The 25,148-nt window shown below is 45.1% G+C and overlaps 1 protein-coding gene across 1 annotated transcript in view; it reads right to left on the bottom strand.

The window, feature by feature from the left end:
• The window catches only part of LOC113883986, a 28,538-nt gene extending 12,047 nt beyond the window's left edge, over positions 1-16,491 (bottom strand). The window contains exons 1-3 of the mRNA XM_027528236.1: positions 16,453-16,491; positions 1,981-2,057; positions 1,443-1,902 (exon numbers count right to left, since the gene is read on the bottom strand). Of these exons, the coding sequence (XP_027384037.1) occupies positions 1,443-1,902; positions 1,981-2,057; positions 16,453-16,491 (576 nt within the window). The remainder of the gene's footprint in view (positions 1-1,442; positions 1,903-1,980; positions 2,058-16,452) is intronic.
• Positions 16,492-25,148: the final 8,657 nt, after the last annotated feature.

Raw genomic sequence — 25,148 nt, 5'->3', positions numbered from 1 at the left:
CTTTCTCTTGGGAAATGGCTGCCTCTGGCACACAGCAGTTGGCTGGTGACAACAGGCTGGAGCACAGGCTTTCTGGCTTATTTCTGTCCCCACTCCCAGCACCTTCTTTGCTCATTGCTACAACCTACTGGAAACCTGAGTTTCTGACTCCTTTGGCACCACTTAAGGATGCTACAAGCCCCTGTTCACATAAAAGAATCTCGATTTAGACCCTAAAATAGAGAGGCAGGTTCATCCCAACTCACCTTAACTCAATTTCAGTCAATAAGGGGTTTTACACCACCAGTGAGAGGCTTTGAGACAATTATATTCTGATACTGCCTGCCAATGCAATAGACATAGAGACTTTCAGTCCCTGGGTGGGGAAGATTCCCTGGAGGAGGGCAAGGCAACCCACTCCAGTATTCTTGCCTGGAGAACCCCATGCACAGAGGAGCCTGGTGGGCTACAGTCCATGGGGTCCCAAAGAGTCAGCCAGGACTGAAGTTACTTAGCATACAGGCACAGTCAAACCGAAGGGAAAAAAGAAAGCACCTGCCCGGCCCACGTCAATACCCCACAGTCCTGCTCAGGCTTCCCCTAAGTACTGTCAGACCCTAAGCTCTTGGGGAACAGGGACCTGTTCATCAGAGCCCTAGGCGGCACAGAGCAGACCCTCCACAATGTGTAAATGGAAGCCAAGAGATGCTCAGCACTTGGCCATCTATGACACACTCGGGAAGGAATCATTCTCAATTTGACGGTTTTCCATTCCGCCAGAACAAGGCATCTGGAATTTGCGGGAGGTAGAAATGTCAATCCCTGATGGCAGAGATGATCTCCAGGGTGCTGGGTGTGTGTGGGTGTGTGTACTATTTCACATCTGAACTGTTTCAGGCCTCTGAACCTTTGCCTCTCTACGTCTTTACACCTCGTTTTTTCCTCATCACCACCCCTACTCCTTTCACCACCAACATCCTCCACCCCGGGCCAGGATAGACATGGATACCTCTATCAGAACATCGATTAACATCAATTCATTTACCTTAAGCTTGCATCGCTTTGAAAGCTTCATAAAGTTTGGGAACTAGAAAAGGCAACGCACTCCCCGCCCCCGCATGCCCAATCAATCATTGTCACAATTTCCTCTTCAGGGCCAGGGGCCTTCCGAGCCCATGAGCCCGCGGAGGACCTTACTCGAGGCCTGCCGCTCCACGCCCCCACCCCACCCCGCCTCTTCTGCGAAAACAGGGTCAACAATGACCTCTGCGGGGATTTTCTCCCGCGGGGCTGCGGGAGAAAGGCGCGGTGCTGAGCCATACACTCGGCATCCAGCCTGGCACCTTCCGGCGGCATCTTCGGGCCTGGGCGAGGGTGGGCCGGGCCGCGCGAGGCGGACCGGCGCTCGGGGACGATCCGGGCCGGGGGGAAGGCAGGGGGTTGGGCGGGCGCGCCTCACCCACCTGCAGACGGACGTTGAGCATCATGGAAGCCACGATGTAGAGGTAGGGGAAGTTGATACGCAAGCGCCAGGCCAGGTCGAAGAAAATGAGCAGCGTGCGGGTCAGCCCCTTGCAGAAGACCCCATAAGAGCGGGCGGCGGCCGAGCGCGATAGCCGGACAGCCAGGCCCGACAGAGCCGCCGCCATATAGACCGGCGCCGCCGCCGCCGCCGCCGGCCCGCCGCGCACCGACCGGCCGCTGGACCCGGGCCGCCGGACGCGCCGAAGCCCGGCCGCCCGCCCTCTCGGCGCCGCGACGCCCCCGAGCCTCCGCCCCGGCCGCTGGCCCGCTGAGGGAGCGAAGGAGGCGGCGGCGAGGCCGGCGGGCGGGCGGGCGGGCCGCGGGGAGGGGAGTCGGCGCGTCACGCTCCCGGGAAGCGCCTCAGCGAGCCGGCGCCGGGTCCCAGCCCGGCTGCGCGACCTGACGTCACAATGCCGGCGCCGAGCCGGCGTCTGTGGCCCCGCCCTTAGGCCCCGCCCCTGCCCCGCCCCCGTTCACCTTGCCCCAGGTGAGAAGCGCATGCGTGGGCTAGGTGGCGCGAAGAGGCCGGCTGATGCGCTGTGTTCTTCCGCCCCCTAGTGGTAAGCCAGAAAATAAAAACAGGGAGGTGCTGAACAGTGGGTTTAGGGTGAATGGGCTTAGCGCTGCCGAACGTTCAACAGTTATTAAAACAGCAAAGTTTTGTGTTATGCTTGTCTTACCACAGTGAGAAAAAGAAACAAAATAGTTTCTTGGGGCCAAACAGGGAGAACTTACTCCTCAGGTGGATTACAGTGTCAACTCATATATTGATAGTTCGGTCTTTTAATAATCATATTAATTACGAAGCCTCTAATTGTAAAAGGGTTTCCCTGGTGGCTCAGACGGTAAAGTATCTGCCTGCAACGCAGGAGACCCGGGTTGGATCCTTGCGTCCAAAAGATCCCCTGGAGGAGGGCATGGCAACCCACTCCAGTATTCTTGCCTGGAGAATTTCACAGACAGAGGACCCTGGAGGGCTACAGTCCAATGGGGTCGCAAAGAGTCGCACACGACTGAGCGACTTTCACTTTCACTGATGTAAAAAGTAAAAATGTTCAAACTTTCAAAACTTATAGTGTTCTGAGGTTTTGAGGGGATTTTTTTTGACAGTGAGTTCTTACATTCCTACTTAAGCATATAGGTTTCTATTAAACATTTGTAGGGCTTTGAAGGTAAATACCTTCTCATATCAGACAGTATTTCATGTCATTACTTATGCCCACCCAAGAGAAAGTCTGGGAATTCGGTATAGGTGGGAGAAATGTTTAATTGGTTAAATGAAAAGCAAGGCTTAAGTCCTTTAAGAAAAGCCACAGTAGAAAGTGACAGTGTAAGAATGGATTTAAATGTATTTTAATTTAAAGTTCCTTTGCCCCAGAATAGATTTGGAGTAATCATTAAAAAAAATCATTTAAAGGAACTCCCCAGAGGTCATTTGGGGAGGTGGGGAGCGGGGGCAGCGCCCAGACCGGGATCCCATGCTTCCACTGCAAGAGACACAAGGTCTGTCCCTGGTCAGGCAACTAAGATCCTGCATACAGAGCCACATATCCAAAAAAAAAAAAGAAAGAAATTCTGTACTCTGAAATGAATCTATATTCAAAATATTTTTTAAACCTGAATTTTTTCCATAATTCAAAGGGGAAAATTATAAACTACATAAGACATGTCTAGGAGTGTCATTTTAACTATTCTTTAGCGTTATCATTTTTCTTTATATGTCTACTGTTTTAAAAAGAATTGTACTTTTTGATGTTCCATTATACTATTTTCAGTACCCATTATGTTTTGGGCCAAGAGATAGATATTTGAAGGATTTTAGCTTTTGACTAGCTTTATTATTATGAAAACGAGGTTTTTTCAAAGGGTTTGCACAAACCTTTCATTTCCCTTATTTTTGCAGCACAGCATTTGCCGCATTTGTCATTGACTTTAAAAAGCACACTTCCCTTTTTTTTGTCAGCAACGTTTTCCTTTCAGTGCACAGTGGGTGCTGTCTCTGAAGATGACAGAACACATACCGCTGAATTATGGTTGTTTTTCAAAACATTGCCTCCCAGAAGCAAAAGGAACACTTCCTTGTACAGTGTTTTAGGAAACAAAATTTTAAAGGCTAGGGTCTTTCATGGAAATTTTGCCAAAAGACTCAAAACTAATCCAACAACATGGAAACAGGGTTGGAGATCAGCTAAATCTATTCCTGGGCCTGTAAAGATTTTCAAGGGTGGAGAATTGGCAGTCCTGTTTATTAAAACTATGTTGAAGGGCCAGATGGGCTTGGGGGCTGTGAGAGATATATATATCTCCTCCCTAGTTACTCATTCTTTGTCTCTAAATGCCATTGAGGCAATGAGGCATTTTAAACAAGCTATTTGGTTGCCATAAACAATGGCAAACAAAATTATCATAAAGCTTAACTGAGCAAGGTAAGAAGCCTGTTGTAATTAGACATAAAGTGAAATCACTCAGTAGTGTCCAACTCTTTGCAACCCCATGGACTGTATGTAGCCTACTGGGCTTCTCTGTCCATAGGATTTTCCAGGCAAAGGTACTGGAGTGGGTTGCCATTTCCTTCTCCAGAGGGTCTTCCTGACCCAGGGATCAAACCCAGGTCTACCTGCACTGCAGGCAGACGCTTTACCCTCTGAGCCACTAGAGAAGCTCATTAGACATAAGGAGAGGTCAAAGAGAAGACACCAGGAGCACTAGCAAGATTTAAGGTTTACTCTGTATCCAGGTTAACTAGATCTGCGCTACAAAGCAGGCTGGTAAATTAGTTTAGCCTCATGACAACATTTTAACTCAAGTCTCAATTTTCTGGAGTCTCTGGGAAAGACATCCTGCTAATTATAATTTGAGACACAAACAGACAGAACTAATTATAAGTCAGTGTGAAAAGTATTTTCATAGAAGTACAAAGGATTGTGAGAGGAAGGAGGAGAAAAGAGGAGGCAAAGGAACAGTTTTATGAACAATCCTGATTGCTGATCAACAGGACCCAGGTGATTTGCCCGTCATCTCCCTTCCTGCTTTCTGAGCAGCATCTCTGGTGAGGGAACTAGGAAAGCATTTCTTTGTTTTCTCAGCATGAGCCAGCGAGAAAAGCGCAGAGAAGCCAGGTTTCAGGCTCAGCAACTTCTCAATGCCGCATGACCTGGTTCTGTGAAATGAGGATAAGGACATCCACCCTACAGCATATTTGTGAGAAATATCAATAAACAACTGTCAGGGGTGCAGAGCACCTAGCGCATCCCGGGCAGATAGTGCTAAGTCACTTCAGTCGTGTCATGAATTAGGTATTTCTGAAATTCAAGAACTATTGTGTTAGGTGTGCTGATGTAATTAAAGCTATTTTATTGAGCTTTTAATCTTACAGATTAATATGAACAAAATTATAAAATGAAGGGAATCTGCACTGTTGATAGTGGGGAGATGGAAGAAACAAGACTGGTCTTACAGTGATTGAAGCGTAATGCAAATTATAGATTAATTTTTAGGAACTGATATGATGATCCTCTAGTCTCATTTCAAAAAAAATTTTTTTGACCAAAATGTGTCCCTGTGATGCCTTTTTAAAAAATTTGCTTTATTGAAGTATGGTTGATTTACAAGGTTGTGCTAATTTCTTATGTACAGCAAAGTGACTCAGTTAAATAATGTAGACGTTCTTTTTTTATACTTCTCTTCCATGTGGTTTATCGAGGGACATTGGCTGTAGTCCCCTGTGCTCTACAGAGGACCTTGCTGTTTATGGGTCCTACAGATAATAGTTTGCCTCTGATGCTTTTTTAAAGGGCTACTGCGGGAAGGCAAAAAAAAAAGACCAAATAGCCTATTATTGTGTCTCTCTGACCGTTTACGCTCTCCCACTCCAGTGTTGTGAATGTGTGCTCCTGGGCCGTCCCCACTCCACAGGGTGACATGGAAGTGGTCACAGTCATTCTACAAAAGCCTGCCTGCTCTTTTTTGTTTTTTTAATTGGAAGCTAATTACTTTACAATATTGTGGTGGTTTTTGCCACACATAGACGAGAATCAGCCATGTGCATGTGTGTCCCCGAATCCTGAACCCCCCTCCCACCTCCCTCCCCACCCCATCCCTCTGGGTTGGCCCAGAGCACCGCTTTGAGTGTCCTGCTCCATGCATCAAACTTACACTGGTCCTCTATTTTACATATGGTAATATACATGTTTCAATGCTAGTCTCTCAAATCATCCCATCCTCGCCTCTCCCACGGAGTCCAAAAGTCTGTTCTTTATATCTGTGTCTCTTCTGCTTTCTTGCATATAGGGTCATCATTACCGTCTTTCTAAATTCCATATATAGGCATTAATATACTGTATTGCTGTTTCTCTTTTTGACTTACTTCACTCTGTATAATAGGCTCCAGTTTCATCCATCTCATTAGAACCAACTCAAATGCGTTCTTTTTTTATAGCTGAGTAATATTCCATTGTCTATACATACCACAACCTCCTTATCCATTCGATGGGCATCTAGGTTGCTTCCGTGTCCTGGCTATTGTAAAGAGTGCTGCCATGAACACTGGATACATGTGTATCTTTCAATTCTGGTTTCCTCGGTGTGTCTGCCCAGCAGAGGGATTTCCAGCTTCTTCAGGAATCTCCACACTGTTCTCCACAGTGGCTGTACTAGTTTGCATTCCCACCAACTGTGTAAGAGTTCCCCTTTTCTCTATACCCTCTCCAGCATTTATTGTTTGTAGACTTTTTGATGGCAGCCATTCTGAACGTACAAAACCCTGCCTGCTCTTTATTGTTCTTTGAAGCCTTTAAGTTTAGGAGTTATTAATCACCCAGCAATAGATGACTGATACATCAGGGATAAAGGTTCAGGGACGTCCCTTGCGGCCCAGTGATTAGGACTCCATACTTCAGTGCAGGGGGCATGGGTTTGATCTCTGGTCAGGAAACTAAGATCCCGCATGCCAAGTGGCCAAAAAAAGTGGGGAGAAGTAGGTAAAAGTTTCCCCCCAAAATACTAGAATTCCTTTGTGAGCTGAATCATCAAGGGCTGTGACCTCTTAGGAGTGAAGTTTTGAGCAAATTAACTTTGATGCTGGCCAAAGACAGGGGGATCTCAACAAGCGTAGCAAAAAGGGAAGTGATAAATGTCAGCTCCAGGCTTCTGACTGTAGAATGGGGACTGTAGACAGTGCCTACCTGCATTTCCTGGCATTCTGTGTCATTTCAGTGTTATTTTTGAGTGTTTTCATCTCTTTCCTCTTCCTTTTCTGCATTATTAGTGGCTCAGACAGTACAGAATCTGCCTACAATGCAGGTGGCGACCTGGGTTCGACCCCTGGGTCTGGAAGATCCCCTGGAGAAGGGAATGGCATTCCACTCCAGTATTCTTTCCTGGAGAATCCCATGGACAGAGCTACAATCCATGGGGTCACAAAGAGTCGGACACGACTGCACTGCTAACATACACATATATAAGGGCAGCGGGTGCCGGTTAAACTTCTCTTTGGTCCACAGGTTACAAAACACTGAGATGGGATTGAAGAAAGAGGACACTCCCCAGAGGTGCTGGACTTGGAGCTCTTGCAGCACTTGGACCTGAGAACGAGGAACATGTTCCTGTATTGGGTGCGACATGATGGTGGCACCCTTGTGATGGGCGGGAACATTTTAAAATATTAAATGTAGATGAAAAGATGTATGCATGTGAGCGCTGGGCAGCCAGATGGCGCATGGTGGATGTGGCAGGACCTGGGCATTATCCTGGAGCCAGGCTTTTCTTCCTTGGGGGCAAAAGAATTTTAAGCAGGGATGACATTTCCCTGCCTGCACTGCAGCTTGGTGTGGTCACGTGATGAAAATCTGGCCAATGGAATGTAAGAAGTGTGATGTTTCCCCAGAATCTGGGGGGCACACACTCTGCTCCCTCTCCGCTCTGTTTCTTCATCCTCTCCTTAGAACTTAGACGTGCTGGGTAGAGCTCTAGACTGATTCCCAAGGAAGGGGCTGGGCCCTGCACTACTTACCTCTGGGTTTTGACACAGGAGAAATCGACTTTGATCTCATTTAAGCCATTGTCACTGAGGGTCTCTGTCATTGGCACTGAACCTTCTCCAAGCGAATCCAGTAGATGCCTTTTAGTTTTGCCAGGCCAGCCACAGCTTCCTGTTCTTCTACGCAGTGGGTGGGGGGACTTCCTCTCCCTCATTCCTCAGGGTTCTGGTGGGCTGTGAGTCACTGGGCTCCTCCCTTTTCCCCAACAGGCAGGCAGGCAACCAGACCAGCCAACCAGAATCCTCCTCCCGTTATCAGGAAGGGCAGCCTGGGTGGAGTAGAACAGGGTCCTCGGGCATGCGGGAATAAGTTATTGTGATGTCTGCCTCCCAGAGCAGATCCATGAGGGCCCCGGGGTGGCCCTGCCTGAATCACATCCTTTCTGAGTCCCGGTGCCTCATCTCTTCCTGTGACTCTTGGAGCTCCCCTAGCATTTTTCCCTTTTTTCTTTTTCTTAATCCAGAGTAGCTTTCGGTTGCTTGAAGCCCAAGAGCCACAGCTGCTGCCGTTTTCCCCATGCTCTTCATTTCTCATTCTTTCATCTCAGATCGTCTGTCCCTGGAATCCCCACGGCTCTGTAGTCACCATAGATCCATAACAAGTAGGCTCTGGGACTTCAATGGCTAGGACTCCGAGCTCCCAATGCAGAAGCCCTGGGTTCCATCCCTGGTCAGGGAACTAGATCCCCCATGCCGCAACTAAGGGATTGCGTGCTACAACTAAATAAATAAATAAAGTGTGATACAAATAAACTTATTTACAAAACAGAAAATGACTCACAGACATAGAAAACAAACTTGTGGTTACCAAAGGGAAAAGAGGCATAAGGCAGGGATAAATTAGGAGTTTGGGGTTAGCAGATAAAACTACTATATATAAAACAGAAAAACAATATGGTCCTACTGTATGATACGGAATTATATTCAATAGCTTGTAATAAATAATAATGAAAAACAATATGAAAAATAATATATATGTTTATTCCTTATTAATCCTTATGAATCACTTTGCTGTATACCAGGAACTAACACAACACTGTGTGTGTGCTAAGTTGCTTCAGTCCTGTCCAACTCTTTGCCCCTCTACAGACTGTAGCCCTCCAGGCTCCTCTGTCCATGGGGTTCTCCAGGCAAGAATACTGGAGTGGGTTGCCATGCCCTCCTACAGGGCATCTTCCCGACCCAGGGATCAAGCCCTCATCTCTTATGTCTCCTGCACTGGCAGGCAGGTTCTTTACCACTGGTGCCACCTGGGAGACCCTAAATCAACTGTACTTAATTTAAAAAATAATAAAAGAGTCAAACTCATGCAAGTAGGGAATAGAATGGTGGTTGCCAGGGGATAGGGCAAGAGGGAAATTGGGAGGCATTAGTCAAAGGGTGCAAAGTTTCAGTTATACAAAATGAACAAGTCCTAGAGAGCTACATACATAGCCTAGTGCCTGGAATTAACAATACTGTATTGTACATGTAAAAACTTGCTAAGAGTCCAGGTCTTATGTTAAGTGTCCTTTTAACAAATAACAATAATAAGTAAAGGAGGCAGGGGATTTTCCTAGTGGCCCAGTGGTTAAGACTCCATGCTTCTACTACATGAGATGTGGATTCAATCCTAGTCTGGGAACTAAGATCCCACATGCCTCTCGATGCAGGGGGAAAAAAAAAGTAAAGGAGGCAGGAGAAATTTTGGAGATCATGGATGGATAGATATGTTTAGCGCTTAGATGGTGGCGATAGTTTCATAGGTGTGCATTTGTGTTCAGGCTCATCAAGTTGCATACACTAAATATGTTTAGCCTTTCATAAAGCAATCATACTTCAATAAATGGTTAAAAAAAATGTAAAAAAGGACTGGAGAAAGGAATGGCAAGCCACTCCAGTATTCTTACCCGGAAAAATCCCATGGACAGAGGAGCCTGGCGGGCTAAGTCCATGGAGTTGCAAAGAGTTGGACACGACTGAGCAACTAGCACTTTCACTTTCATAGTAATCATACTTCAATAAAATGGTTAAAATTTTTAAAAAGAGGGACTTCTCTGGTGATCCAATGGCTAAGACTCTGAGCTTCCATTGCAGAGGGCATGGATTCGATCCCTGGCCGGGGAACTGAGATCCTATGTGCCACATGCCACCTGGAACAACTGAGAAAGATAAATAAATAAAATAAAAATAACTAAATAAACAATTGAATAGGGTGAGCTCTCAGGTGGGGGTGGGGCACAGAGCCTCCATGCCCTGTCCTCAGGGACCCAAGACTCTCCACCCCCTCCCAGCCTGGAAGTCTGTTCCCTAACCCAAAGCTCCTCCCACCTCTCCTTTCAGGCTTTTATCAACAGGCAGAGCTGATTAAATCATGCCTCCGGTCCCCACCTTATCTCTGGAAGGCTGGGGGAGGTGCTGAAGATTCTAACCCTCTAATCACAGCGGTAGGTTTTTTCTGGAGCTCAGTCCCCACCGAGAAGCTGTCTAGGGGCCCAGGCCTGAGCCACCTCATTAGCATAAAGTCAGATACGGTGGAAAAGGCCCCGGTATGAGTAACCAAAGACACTCCGATCACTCAGCGAATTCCAAAGGTGTTAGGCGCTCTGGGCCAGGGGTTGGGGACAACGACCACGTACGTTTTGTCTTATACCTCACTTCTTCATGCACGAAGCCAGCAGCTGACGCTGGCCGTCAGGTGGACTCTCATCTGGGGCTGTCATTCTGAGCAGCTGGGGCCTTTTCCCACAGCCTAGGGCTTCCTCGCAGTGTGGCAACTGGGTTCCAAAAGCAAGCTTGCAGGAGATCCCAAGCTGACCCACTTCTCACGGAAGGTCTCATTTATCAGTGGGAGGTGCGTCACTATCACTCTGTAGGAAGGGCCTGCGGGATAGATCTTTGGTGGCCAACTTGGAAAATATTATCTGCCACAACCATGGAAACCCGATTGACACCTGTCCTTTTAGTTTTTAATTTTTTTTTTTTTTAAGCCTTGACACGTGGCAAATGTGATCTGACTTTCCCAACCAGGTATCAAACCTGCACCCCTTCATTGGAAGCATGGACTTTTAACCACGGGACCTCCAGGGAAGTTCCAACACCTGTCCTTCAATTTTTTTTTTTTTAATTTTTAAAAACAATTAATTGTATTTATTTGTTTGTTTTTGGCTGTGCTGGGTCTTCCTTGCTGCACGAACTTTTCTCTAGTTGCTGTACGCAGGCTTTTCATTGTGGTGGCTTCTTTTGTTATGGAGCAAGGCTCTAGGGTGTGGTGGCTTCAGTAGGCGCAGCTCCCCAGCTCTAGAGCACAGGCTCCGTAATGGTGGTACATGGGCTTAGATGTCCTGGGGCATGTGGGATCTTCCTCTATCAGGGATCAAACATGGGTCTCCTGTATGGGCAGGCAAATTCTTTACCAGTGAGCCACTTGCTATTCTGGAAGCTCCTTGAGGGCAGGAACCATATCTTTAAAAAGCTGGCTTAAAACTCAACATTCAAAAAACAAAGATGATGTCATCTGGTCCCATCACTTCATGGCAAATAAATGGGGAAACAATGGAAACAGTGACAGACTTTCTTTTCTTGGTCTCCAAAATCACTGCAGATGGTGACTGCAGCCATGAAATTAAATGAGGCTTGCTGCTTGGAAGAAAAGCTATGACAAACCTATCTTTAAAATTTTATAATGAAAGAATAAATACATAAAGTAGCTTTGTGTAGAGACTAGGACAGCAGGCCCAGGCGTCAGAGGACTTTGGTTCACAATACCATTTGCCAGAGATCTAATCCTGCATGTAAGTTAAATAAGCAGGGTGACAATATACAGCCTTGACATACTCCTTTCCCAATTTGGAACCAGTCTGTTGTTCCACGTCCGGTTCTAACTGTTGCTTCTTGATCTGCATACAGATTTCTCAGGAGGTAGGTAAGGTGGTCTGGTATTCCCATCTCTTTTTCCAAAATTTTCAAATTTTCCAAATTTTCCAGTTTGTTGTGATCCACATGGTCAAAGGCTTTGGAGCAGTCAATGAAGCAGATATTTTTCTGGAATTCTCTGGCTTTTTCTAGATCCAACGGATGTTGGCAATTTGATCTGTTTCCTCTGCCTTTTCTAAATCCAGTTTGAACATCTGGAAATTCTTGGTTCATGTACTACTGAAGCCTAGCTTGGGAATTTTGACCATTACTTTGCTAGCATGTGAGATGAGTGCAATTGTGCAGTAGTTTGAGCATTCTTTGGCATTGCCTTTCTTTGGGATTGGAATGAAAACTGACCTTTTCCAGTCCTGTTTGCTGAGTTTTCCAAATTTGCTGGCATATTAAGTGCAGCACTTTCACAGCATCATCTTTTAGGATTTTAAATAGCTCAGCTGAAATTCCATCACCTCCACTAGCTTTATTCATAGTGATGCTTCCTAAGGCCCACTTGACTTTGAACTCCAGCATGTCTGGCTGTAGGTGAGTGATCACACCATCATGGTTATCTGGGTCATGAAGATCTTTTTTGTATGGTTCTTCTGTATATTCTTGCCACCTCTTCTTAATATCTTCTGCTTTTGTTAGGTCCATACCGTTTCTGTCCTTTATGGTGTCCATCTTTGCATGAAATGTTCCTTTGGTGTATCATATTCTCTTGAGATTGCTAGTCTTTTCTATTCTATTTTTTCCTCTATTCCTTTGCGTTGATCACTGCAGAAGGCTTTCTTATCTCTCCTTGCTATTCTTTGGAACTCTGCATTCAAATGGGTATATCTTTACTTTTCTCCTTTGCCTTTCACTTCTCTTTTCACAGCTATTTGTAAGGCCTCCTCAGACAAACATTTTGCCTTTTTGCATTTCTTCTTCTTGGGGATGGTTTTGTTCACCACCTCCTGTACAATGTCATGAACCTCTGTCTGTAGTTCTTCAGGCACTCTGTCTACCAGATCTAATCCCTTGAGTCTTTTTGTCATTTCCACTATATAATCATAAGGGATTTGACTTAGGTCATACCTGAATGGTCTAGTGGTTTTCCCTACTTTCTTCAATTTAAGTCTGAATTTTGCAATAAGGAGTTCATGATCTGAGCCACAGTCAGCTCCTGGTCTTGTTTTTGCTGACTGTATAGAGCTTTTCCTTCTTCGGCTGCAAAGAATGTAATCAATTTGATTTCAATATTAACCATCTGGTGATATCCATCTGTAGAGTCATGTCTTGTGTTATTGGAAGAGGGTGTTTGCTATGACCAGTGCGTTCTCTTGGCACAACTCTGTTAGCCTTTGCCCTGCTTCATTCTGTACTCCAAGGCCAAGCTTGCCAGTTACTCCAGGTATCTCTTGACTTCCTACTTTTGCATTCCAGTCCCCTATGATGAAAAGGACATCTTTCTTTGGTGCTAGTTCTAGAAGGTCCTGAAGGTCTTCATAGACCCATTCAGCTTCAGCTTCTTTGACATTAGTGGTTGGAGCACAGACTTAGATTACCGTTATGGTAAATGGTTTGCCTTGGAAATGAACAGAGGTCATTCTGTCATTTTTGAGATTGCACCCAAGTACTGCATTTCGGACTCTTTGTTGACTGTGAGGGCTATTCCATTTCTTCTAAGGGATTCTTGCCCACAATAGTAGATATAAATGGTTATCTGTAGTAGTAGATAAAATGGTCATAATAGTTTTTCTTATTATTAACTATAAATTTTTATTATTCACTATGATAATAACACAGGAATCCCTGATGGCTCAGTGATAAACAATCTGCCTGCAATGCAAGAGACTTGGGTTCAATCCCTGGGTGGGGAAGATCCCCTGGAGAAAGAAATGGCAACCAACCCACTCCAGTATCCTTGCCTGGAGAATCCCACGGACAGAGGAGCCTATTGGGCTCTCTGTGGGGGGGTGGGGGTCACAAAGAATCTGTGGGGAGGGGGGAGGGGGGTCACAAAGAATCGGATATGACTTAGCGACTAAATTACCACCATGATAAGAATACGTGTCCCTCCATACCCCTTGGAGGAGGAAATGGCAATCCACTCCAGCATCCTTTCCTAGAGAATCCCATGGACAGAGGAGCCTGGCGGGCTACAATCCATGGGGTTATGCCGGGAGCCGGCATATTGCATATCGAGTGCATATTGCACATTGAGCGCAGCACTTTCCACAGCATCGTCTTTCAGGATCTGGAATAGCTCAACTGGAATTCTATCACTGCTGGGAGCCAGTGTGAGGAACTCTGCCCATGACAAAGGTCATGAGGAAGGAGGCTCGGCATACGCAAAGGCAGGATCGAGCCTCAGGGGTCCCCCTGGAAATTCTCGAGCATTTACACCCAAAACCAGAGTCTGCCTAATTTCTGCTTTGTGCTTTCACCTACACCTCTGACTTTACGGGGGGCCGTCCCCTACTACCTCTCTGAAAAAAGAGTTAGCTTACAGCTCCAGTTAATAATTCCTGGGTGTGACAGTGTTTCAACCTACAAACTCCTTTGGAAATCCTCTAGCCCGCCTGAATAGGTTTTTCTGGCCACATGTGATTGCTCAGAGCCTCCCAACTGTGAGAGGCATGAGATGTTCTAAACTGTCTAAATACAGATTCTTTGAGCAGTTAAAAGATTGATTAGAAATTGTATTGGTGAAGGGATTTTCACTTCTTGGGCCAATGTTTGCTGCTAAGTCTCCATATCCCTTACCTGCTGTGTCCCTGGCAGTGTATTGATTAATATAATTGGTGTAAGTAGTAGCTTTAACGTTTGTAACCTGGGACCCTTGAGTTAATTCTTTTTCTTGTTATAGCCCACCACACCTTTGCTCTGTAGGAATGCAACTTTATCTAATGCTTTTGGAGAGTGGCTCCTGACCAATCACCTTTAGAGAAAAATAAGTTTTCTGAAGAAAGGGTCTTAAAATGTTAACAGGCCTCCGGGCCAGAAGATGATGCAAATCACCTAAGCTTTTGCATATGATAAGTTTGCAGGAAGAAAGCCTGGCTTGCTGCATGACTCTACCCCTTCCCCCATTATCCTCTATGCATAACTTAAGGTATAAAAACTACTTTGGAAAATAAAGTGCGGGCCTTGTTCACCGAAACTTGGTCTCACCATGTCGTTCTTTCTCTCACCTTCTGGCTGAATTATTCAGCCTCTTTTCTCCACTGAATTTCCTCACTGAGCTATCCTTATTTCAGCCTCTTTTCTCCACTGAATTTCCTCACTGAGCTATCCTTATTCTATTACTCTTTATATCTTTGATAAATATTTAAATAAATAGGTCGCCTATGCCATCTCTCCTTCGAATACCCTGGATCAGCCGGGGCTGGACCCCGGCAGGGTTACACAGAGTCGGACACGACTTAGCATGCATGCCAGGGGGTTATCCTCATTGGATGAGTGAGAAGTGTATCTGCCTATCTCCATAGTCATAACAGTCAATGTTAATTTTATTAGTATGTGTAGTCAACTTGACTAGACCATAAGGTGCCCAGGTATTTGGTTCAACATTATTCTGGGTGTGTCTGTGAGGAGGTTTCTGGGTGAGATTAACATTTGAATGAGTAGACTGAGCAAAGCAGAATCCACTGGAGTAGAGAAGGTGCGGCAAGGGAGAATTTGCTGACTGTTCAAGCTGAGACATTCATTGGTCTCCTACACCCAGACTGCACCAACGCTCCTGGTCCTCAGGCCTTTGGACTTGAACTGGAAGTACCAGGTCTCCCGGGTTTCCAGCTGACGGCAGATCTGGGCACTTCTGAGCCTCCGTAGTTGCACAAGTCAATTTCTCATAATAAAGCTCAGCCTCCTCTCTCTACTCTCTCTCTCTCTGTCTCTCCATATTTCTCCTATTGATTCTCTTTCTCTGAAGAACCCTAAGACAATAAACACTTCTGCATTTGTATTCATAGCACCTATCAATATATTGGAAATTATATATAAAAACCAACACCCTGACAGTCCAGTGATTAAGACTTCCGCTTCCAATGCAGGGGGTGCGGGTCCCATCCTTGGTCAGGGAGCTAGGATCCCACCTGCCCCTCTGCCAAAAAAACAAAACAGAAACAATATTGTAACAAATTCAGTAAAGATTTTTTAAATGATCAGTAAAGAATCTGCCTGCAATGTGGGAGACCCAGGTTCAGTCTCTGGGTCAGGAAGATCCCCTGGAGAAGGGAATGGCTACCCACTCCAGTATTTGTGCCTGGAGAATTCCATGGATGGAGGAGCCTAACAGGCTACAGTTCATGACTATTCAGACTTGTTAGGGTGAAGTCCAGTTGGTGGTGATAACTTGTTCAGTTCAGTTCAATTCAGTCGCTCAGTCATGTCCGACTCTTTGTGACCCCATGAACTGCAGCACACCAGGCCTCCCTGTCCCTGACCAGCTCCCACAGCTTGCTCAAACTCCATCAGAGCTGACTCAGGCATGCCAAGCGAGGTTCTGGTGCCTCGATCAGGGGGAGAGACAGTGAGACCCAATCCTTCTGACATCCATCGCCTTCTCCACTTGGACCAGATTGGGTCTCAGTGGCATCTGAAGGATCATTTCCAGTGCTGTTTTGTTTTAGTTCCGGAGCTTCTGAGGCAGGCCATTCTCCACCACCTCGCTTCTCCTTTGCTGCTGAAACCGGAGGATGGAGTTTTCTCTCTTCCAATCCTGCCGGAGGGTCAGATTGAGGCCAGTATATGAAAATCTCCTGCTGTTGTGGGAGAAGCTGTGAATGTGCTGATTAGTGCTCTTTTGAAAGGAAATGGGAAGGGAAACATGTTCTTTTTATTCACCAGTTTGTTGTAAGAGGGTATGAGAAGGGATAGAGGTGAACACCCAGATGGAAGAGATGTGTAGGGCAAAGGCACGTGGGAATGGGCACAGAGCTTCCGTGTCCTTTCTGGGTGCACCACCGTCCCTCCCAGCACCTCCACGTGTTCACTAACCTCTCACAGTTTCTTATAAACCTCACCACACCTACCCCATGGCCCGGCAATTCCACTCTCAGGTACTTACCCATGGTCTGTGAAAATGCACGTCTCAGAAGTTTTTTACAAGATGTTCTTAGCAGCTCTGGGACTTCCCTGGCAGTCTAGTGGTTAAGATTCTGCACTGCCGATGCAGGGGGTGAGCTTTTGATCTCTGGTTGGGGACCTAAGATCCCACATACTGTGTGCGTTAGTGTCAGTCGCTCAGTCATGTCCAGCTCTTTGTGAACCTATGGCCTGCAGCCCGCCAGGCTCCTCTGTCCATGGGATTTCTCAGGCAAGAATATCGGAGTGGGTGGCCAAGCCCTTCTCCAGATCTTCCCAACCCAGGGATTGATCCCTGGTCTCCTATATTTCAGGCGGATTCTTTACCATCTGAGCCACCAGGCAACTGGGCTGTGCAGCCAAAGAGTAAAAATAAATAAAGGAACACATTTCTGATGTACACAGCAACATGAATGAATTGCAAAAGCTGGTGCTGAGGGGAAGAATTCAAATGCAAAAGAGTACAGACAGTACGATTCCTTTTCAGATGACTTTTTTTTAGAGCAGGCCAAAAGATCTCATTTCCCCTGTGAAAAAGATCTCAGTAGAGGTTGCCTTGGGGGTTTGGAGCATTGAAGGACTGGGTCGAGGCATAAAGACATTGCCTGGGGTGATGGGCTGCTTTACACATGGAGGGCAAACAAAAGTCGTGAATTTCATTGGATGTAATTTTTACTTAAAGAAAAGCAGACTACTGAGGATTTCCCTGGAGGGCCAGTGGTTAAGACTCCATGATTCCAATGTAGGGGGCCTGGGTTTGATCCCTTAGTCCAGAAACTAAGATCCCACGTGCCACGGGGCATGGCCCTCCCTCAAAAAAAAAAAAAAAACAACAAACTATAAACAAACGTAATTAATGCTACACATGCTGAATTCCTTAAGGGTGAAATTTCTGTAACTTCTTTTGAAATGCCTAGCATTAGATGAGTTGTTGAATAGATAAATGACCAGATAGGTGATAAAGCAAGTATAAGAAAATGCTATCTGTAGAATGTAGTCAGATACATAGGTGTTCATTGTATATTCCTTTCAACTTTTCTCTGTGTTTGAAAATTTTTACAGTAAAATATGGGAGGGAAAAAGCGAAAACCAGAAGCATGGGTAGGAGTGCCCCGCTTGGATCAAGGAGGTGCTTCTGCATTGTTTCACTGACCCGGATCGCACCCTCGCCCTGTCATCAGAGTTGAGCTGGTCAACACAGCCTTTCCTGTCCCCAGCTGTTCCCCCTGGGGGAAGCGCCAGGAATAGGACTGTGTGCGGTTTCTAGTCACCAAGTTTCCTTGCTTCAAAGTGGGGTGATCATACTTAGCCATAAAAAGGAACAAAACTGGGTCATTTGTAGACAGGTGGATGGACCTAGACTCTGTCATACAGAGTGGAGAAAGTCAGAAAGAGAAAAACAAATATTGTATATTAAAGCGTGTATGTGAATCTAGAAAAAAGGTATAGAGGGACCTCATCTGCAAATCAGAGACAGAGCCACAGAGAACAAAGGAATAAATGTATGGATACGAAAGAGGGAAGGTGAGCGGTGGGATGAATTGGGAGATTGGGATTGATGTATGTGTATTATTGATACTGTATATAAAATAGCTTCCCGGGTGGCTCAGAAGGTAAAGAATCTGCAAGAAGGTAAAGAATCTGTAGTGCGAGAGACTTGGGTTTGATCCCTGGGTCAGGAAGATCCACTGAAGAAGGGAATGGCAACCTGCTCCAGTATTCTTGCCTGGAGAATTCCATGGATAGAGGAGCCTGGTGAGCTACAGTCCATGGGGTTGCAAAGAGTCTAACGACTCAGAGATTAACACTTGACTGTATAAAATAGATAAGTAACGAGAACCTACTGTATAGCACAGGGAACTCTCCTCAATGTTCTGTGGTACCCTGAATGGGAAGGAAATCCAAAAAAAGAGGAGATATGTATACGGAAAGCTGATTCTCTTTGCTGTACTGTAGAAACTAACATACCATGGCAAAGCAACTATGGTGGCTTAGTTGCTAAGTCATGTCCGACTCTTTTCGACCCCTCAGGCTGAAGCCCACCAGACTTCTCTGTCCATGAGATTTTTCCAGGCAAGAATACTGGAGTGGGTTGACATTTCCTTCTCCAGGGGGATCTTCCCCACCCAGGGATTGAACCTGGGTCTCCTGCATTGCAGGCAAATTCTTTACCAACTGAGCCACCAGGGGAGGTGCAGCAACTATACTGTGATAAAAATTAATTAAAAAACAAAAGAAACATCCCTAAGTGGGCTAATCCTACAAAAGTCATTACACTCAGGAATTAGGGGAGGTTGGGGTAGGGGTGAGGGGAGGGAGGTGAGAGTGGAGGGGGAGGGGGAGGGTCGTCCTCCGCTCTGCTCTATCAGATCTCCCATTTCAGCCTCTCTCAGGTCCTTTTGCTGTATTTCTTCCACTGAAAGAACATATGTGCCAGTAACTTGCTAGGATAGGCTAAGTGGGAGATAAAACTTTGAGAACTTACTTGTCTGAAAATATTCCTATTTTACCAGCCCACCAGATCGACAGTTTGGCAATGAGCAGAATGTTTGGTGGAAAATCATTTCCTTCAGAATCTTGAAGGCGTGGCTCCGCCAGTGTAACTGTTGGGAAACCTGAAGTGTTGTATTTCCTGTTTCCATTTGACTCGCGTTTTTCTTTTTGGAAGCTTCTGGGACCTTATCTGTGCCCTTTGTTCTGAAGTTTCTCAACAGCGTGCTCTGGGGTGGGGTGATGTTAATTCCCCTGGGCTGGCGCTTTCCTTCTGTAAAATTCCTGTCCCTCAGATCTGGGAAATTTCCTTCAGATTTTTTCATGGAGCTTTTCCCTCTTTGCCTTTTCTCTGTTCTTTCTTTTCTATTTTAGGATATTACTAGCGTGACTGGACCGCTGGGCTGGTTCTCTAATATTCTCACATTTCCTGCTTTCTCTCTCACCGTGTGTTTTGGGTCTTCTGAGAGATTCACCTCAACTTGCTGTTCTAACCTTTGCTAGTTTGCTTTTAATTTCTGAGAGGTTTTTGTTTTAATCATCTGAACATTCCTTTTTCTTTATTATTATTCTTTTGGCCATGCCGTGAAGCTTGTGGGGATGTTAGTTCTCTGACCAGGGAGGGATTGAACCTGTGCCCTTGCAAGTGAAAGCTCAGAACCCTAACTACAAATTCCCTAACCATTAGGGAATTCTCTGAACATTCTTTTTTTTTTTTTTTTTTTTTAAAGCACTCCCTTCTTATTCATAGATAAATTGTATTCTCCTAAGATATAAATTTTTAAAAAAGTTTCCTTCTCCCTGGTCTGTTTTTGCCTTCTCCAAATTTACTTTTTAAAAAAAAATTAATTTTTTTTTAATTGAAGGATAATTGCTTTACAGAATTTTGTTTTCTGTCAAACCTTACCATGAATCAGCCGTAGGTATACATATATATCCCCTCCCTTTTGAAACTCCCTCCCATCTCCCTCCCCATTCCACCCCTTTAGGTTGATACAGAGCCCCTGTTTGAGTTTCCTGAGGCATACAGCAAATTCCCATTGGCTCTCTATTTTACATATGTCAAATTTACTAATTTTTATTATTTTCATTTCTACCTTCTATCAACTAAAACTTGTCGACGTACAACTTGAAAGTTGTGAGTTAAGTTTTATTTGGGGTAATATGAGGACTGCAGCCCAGGAGGCAGCATCTCAGAAAGCTCTGAGAGCCTACTCCAAAGCAGCAGTGGGGGAAAATCAATATATAAGGTTTCAGTGACGGGGGAGTTCAATACCATGAAGCACTCAATTTACAAAAGGTTTTTTGTCAGTCATGAGGGTCTGATGTCACCATGAAGGGATTTCGTGCTTCTCTAGATAGGAGGAGATGCAAGGATTGAGATCATAAAATCTGTTGCTAAAAACATCCAACCATCTACAGACCTGTCCCACCAGATTCCCTGGAGCACAGAGCGCCTCCCTCCACCCTGAGCTCCCTCAGGGGTTGCGGAAGGTTACCAGCTGCAGCAGCAGGGGTTCAATCTCAGTAGAAAGTGAAGTCTGACTCTTTGCGACCCCATGGACTGTAGTCTACCACACTCCTCCGTCCACGGGATTTTCCAGGCAAGGGTACTGGAGTGGGTTGCCATTTCCTTCTCCAGAGGATCTTCGTGACCCAGGGATTGAACCCAGGTCTCCCACACTGTAGGCAGACGCTTTACCATCTGAGCCACCAGGGAAGGTACAATCTCAGTAGAGGCAGAGGGCAAATGCCTTGTTGTTCAAGTCATTGGCAATGCTCTTGGTAAGTGCCAATTTGTAGTTGACACTTCCATTCTGGAAGTTCCATAGTTGTCTGTTGCTTATAGACTTGCGAAGCTAGGAGTTAGTGGGAAGCTCTCCAGGAGTTGGAGGCTTCCTGGAGACCCCCTCCCATGTTGACACCTATTTGATCTTTTCTCCCAGGCTGGACAGGTTCCCCAGAGAAGAGCCCCCACCCTCCACCTTCCTACTCTGATGTAACCTGCCAGCAGGAGCTGTAAAGAAAGGGGTTAGGAGGGCCAGGATTCAGCCTCGGCTACTAAATCCTTGGGGTTTTGTGTTTTCCAAGCATTATGCCTGGAATCACTCCCCTTCCCCAATACCCCCTGGTTTATGCTCTCTAGAGAGGAACCTCCAGTCCTTTGTAGAGGAAGGCAGCCACCGAGCCTGGTGCACAATCAGAAGCCATTTAGAGTGGCCACCTGCTTCTCTGCTCTCATTCCCATCACCCCAGCCCCAGAGGTGCCTGAGGCTATCAGTTCTCCCAACCCTTTGTTTTCTGCTCTGTTGAAAGCTTTTCCTACTGCTGGTCTAGGTGGGAAGTCAGTCTGTCCTCTCTTTCCAGCTTACATTATCTCTTGTCTTCTCCATACTTTCTGTCCTAGAATTACATGTTTGTTTGTTTTTAAATCCCTTTTCTAAAATTCTAGTGAGATTTTGTGTAGAAGGGACATTAGATACTTGCAACTAATCGTATTCAACCTTCATGTGCCTATTAAACATCTTCTCCAATGGACGGTAGGTTCCCTGATGGCAGAGATTCATTCCGCTCATTTCACACTTTCAACATCTGGACAGTGACCCACGCCAGAATAAATGATGGACCTTGAATGAAGGACCTAAGTTGGTATACGACTGCATACATAACGGGCACCTGAGGAATGACTATGTCGCACATTCAGAAACACACATGTTCTAATATATGCTTATTTAATTTTTTAAAAAGCATAATTGATTTACAATGTTGTGTTAGTTTCATGTGTGTGGCAAAGTGATTCTGATATATAAATATATAAAAATATATATTTACATATATGTCTTTTTTTTTTCAGATTCTGTTTTCTTTTTGTTTTTTTTGGCCACATCTTGCAGCATGCAGGATCTTACTTCTCAAACCAGGGATCCAACCCGCATCCCCTGCAGTGAAAGTAGGGAGTCTTACCCACTGGACCACCACAGCAGGCCCATGTTTCTTTTATTTAACTTTTTGGGACTGTTGGTTGCCATGTGGAACACTGCAAATGGTACTTAAGGCCAAAGTTGGAGAAGTTTTAAGCTGGTTTAAACTAACTCAGTTTTCATTTAAAGCTGATTTTCATGTGTGGCTTGTACCTTAATTTCATTATTTTATATATATTGTTATTTTATAGTCATGGTCAAACCTGTCTTGTACAATGACTGTCACATTATCAGTCTAAAATAATTATCTCAGCATGGTTGTGTCACATGTTTGCTTAAAAACTCATGTCTTAGGAATAAAGTCCATGCTCTGCCTGTAATCCAGCCCACAATTACTTCCAGGATTCTCGACCTGGACCAGCATAGTTGCCTCTGTATTAGGACTGGAGATGGCCGTGAGCCTCTGACTTCCTGGCTTTAATTCTTTCAGTGGAAAACTCTTCTTATTCCATCAAGACTTATTCTATCCAGACCCATTTTTCAACTCTCATCTCTCTGAGGAATGTCTTTTCGTTAGCGTGACAGCATAACTATGGTTTTTTTGCCTTCTGATAAGCACCATACCTGTACCCTACTTCTGTAACCAAGCTATCCCAGAAGAGACCCCCATCCATGCCCTCTACCTGCATTTTATCTGTACAGAAACTTTAAAGAATAATTTTTTTTTTTTTAAACCTTTTTTTTTTTTTAATGTGAACCATTTTTAAAGTCTTTTTTGACCTTGTTACAATATTGCTTCTGTTTTATGTTTTGGTTTTTTGGCTGTAAGGCATGTGGGATCTTAGCTCTCCGAGCAGGGATCAAACCTACACCCTCTGCATTCGAAGGCAAAGTCTTAACCATCAGACCACCAACGAAGTCCCAAAGAATAATTTTTTAAAAAAGAATAAATTTAATCAGAGAAGTGAGAAAATGAAGAAAGAAAACAGTCAAGTAAGACAAAATGATACTTCAGCCATTAAACAAAGCCAAGGACCTTTAGCTCTTCCTCAAGGACTATAGATAACATTCTGAGCCATGTCCTTTGATCTGTTTTGCAGATACTGAAATCTCCACCAGATGGAAGAAGTTAAGTACATGCTGCCTACAAGCACGCAGACCCCAGACCAGTTGGAACCAGAAGGTTGATGATGCTGACTCTCCATGACATCACCACCAACCAATCAGAAGAATGTCCACGAGCTGGTTGCCCTGCTCTTTGAACACTATGACTCCTCACTACCCGCTCCAGGGTGGCTCCCTTTGGCTTGCAAAGCAGTAAAAGTTACACTTTCCCACTTCATCCAAAAACTGTGGCCATGTTTCTATTTGGCACTGGTGATCAGAGGCCAGGTTTCAGCCACACTCTGAACACAGAGCACAAAGGGCCTGAAATCCTGTCTAATGTGTCCCCGGTTCAGTTCTTATCCGTCAATTATGCAGCAACAGCACTGAAATGTTTGTTCAGTTCAATTATTCACCTGAGGCTCCACCCTTTTACTTGTTCCTGGTCTAAAGATAAGAAGGTAATTACACTTAGTTGCAAATTTGGAAAACTCAGCAGTGGCCACAGGACTGGAAAAGGTCAGTTTTCATTCCAATCCCAAAGAAAGGCAATGCCAAAGAATGCTCAAACGACCACACAATTGCACTCATCTCACACGCTAGTAAAGTAATGCTCAAAATTCTCCAAGCCAGGCTTCAGCAATATGTGAACCGTGAACTTCCTGATGTTCAAGCTGGTTTTAGAAAAGGCAGAGGAACCAGAGATCAAATTGCCAACATCCGCTGGATCATGGAAAAAGCAAGAGAGTTCCAGAAAAACATCTATTTCTGCTTTATTGACTATGCCAAAGCCTTTGACTGTGTGGATCACAATAAACTGTGGAAAATTCTGAAAGAGATGGGAATACCAGACCACCTGATCTGCCTCTTGAGAAATTTGTATGAAGGTCAGGAAGCAACAGTTAGAACTGGACATGGAACAACAGACTGGTTCCAAATAGGAAAAGGAGTACGTCAAGGCTGTATATTGTCACCCTGCTTATTTAACTTCTATGCAGAGTACATCATGAGAAACGCTGGGCTGGAAGAAGCACAGCTGGAATCCAGATTGCCGGGAGAAATATCAGTCACCTCAGATATGCAGATGACACCACCCTTATGGCAGAAAGTGAAGAGGAACTAAAAAGCCTCTTGATGAAAGTGAAAGTGGAGAGTGAAAAAGTTGGCTTAAAGCTCAACATTCGGAAAAGGAAGATCATGGCATCCATCTGGTCCCATCACTTCATGGGAAATAGATGGGGAAACAGTGGAAACAGTGTCAGACTTTATTTTTCTGGGCTCCAAAATCACTGCAGATGGTGACTGCAGCCATGAAATTAAAAGACGCTTACTCCTTGGAAGGAAAGTTATGACCAACATAGATAGCATATTCAAAAGCAGAGACATTACTTTGCCAACAAAGGTCCGTCTAGTCAAGGCTATGGCTTTTTCTGTGGTCATGTATGGATGGGAGAGTTGGACTGTGAAGAAGGCTGAACACTGAAGAATTGATGCTTTTGAACTGTGGTGTTGGAGAAGACTCTTGAGAGTCCCTTGGACTGCAAGGAGATCCAACCAGTCCATTCTGAAGGAGATCAGCCCTGGGATTTCTTTGGAAGGAATGATGCTAAAGCTGAAACTCCAGTACTTTGGCCACCTCATGCGAAGAGTTGACTCATTGGAAAAGACTCTGATGCTGGGAGGGATTGGGGGCAGGAGGAGAAGGGGACGACAGAGGATGAGATGGCTGGATGGCATCACTGACTTGATGGATGTGAGTCTGAGTGAACTCTGGGAGTTGGTGATGGACAGGGAGGCCTGGCGTGCTACGATTTATGGGGTTGCAAAGAGTCGGACACGACTGAATGACTGAACTGAACTGAACTGTTGAAGTTTGTCATAGATTCCCTGGATATTTCTATCAGCAAAGGGGCCACAGTCACTCAGTTGTCCTGGAAACCTCAACCCCTCTTCAAGAGGGAGCTTAATGAACAAAGAAGAGATGCCTTTTGCTTGGGGAACATGTTTATTTTGAAATAATGCAAAACAAAAATGCTTAAAAAAACTTGTATTGAAAAGGTCTGATGTCAGAAAAATTGTTGTAATACTGAACAACAGAATGAATTATAGTAAGAGAAGACCTACAAGAT

The sequence above is a fragment of the Bos indicus x Bos taurus genome, chromosome 25 (assembly GCF_003369695.1).
Source record: "Bos indicus x Bos taurus breed Angus x Brahman F1 hybrid chromosome 25, Bos_hybrid_MaternalHap_v2.0, whole genome shotgun sequence".
NCBI classification, from domain to species: domain Eukaryota; kingdom Metazoa; phylum Chordata; class Mammalia; order Artiodactyla; family Bovidae; genus Bos; species Bos indicus x Bos taurus.
Note: the sequence above shows the minus strand (reverse complement) of the source record. Positions and strands in the feature narration are given on the sequence as shown.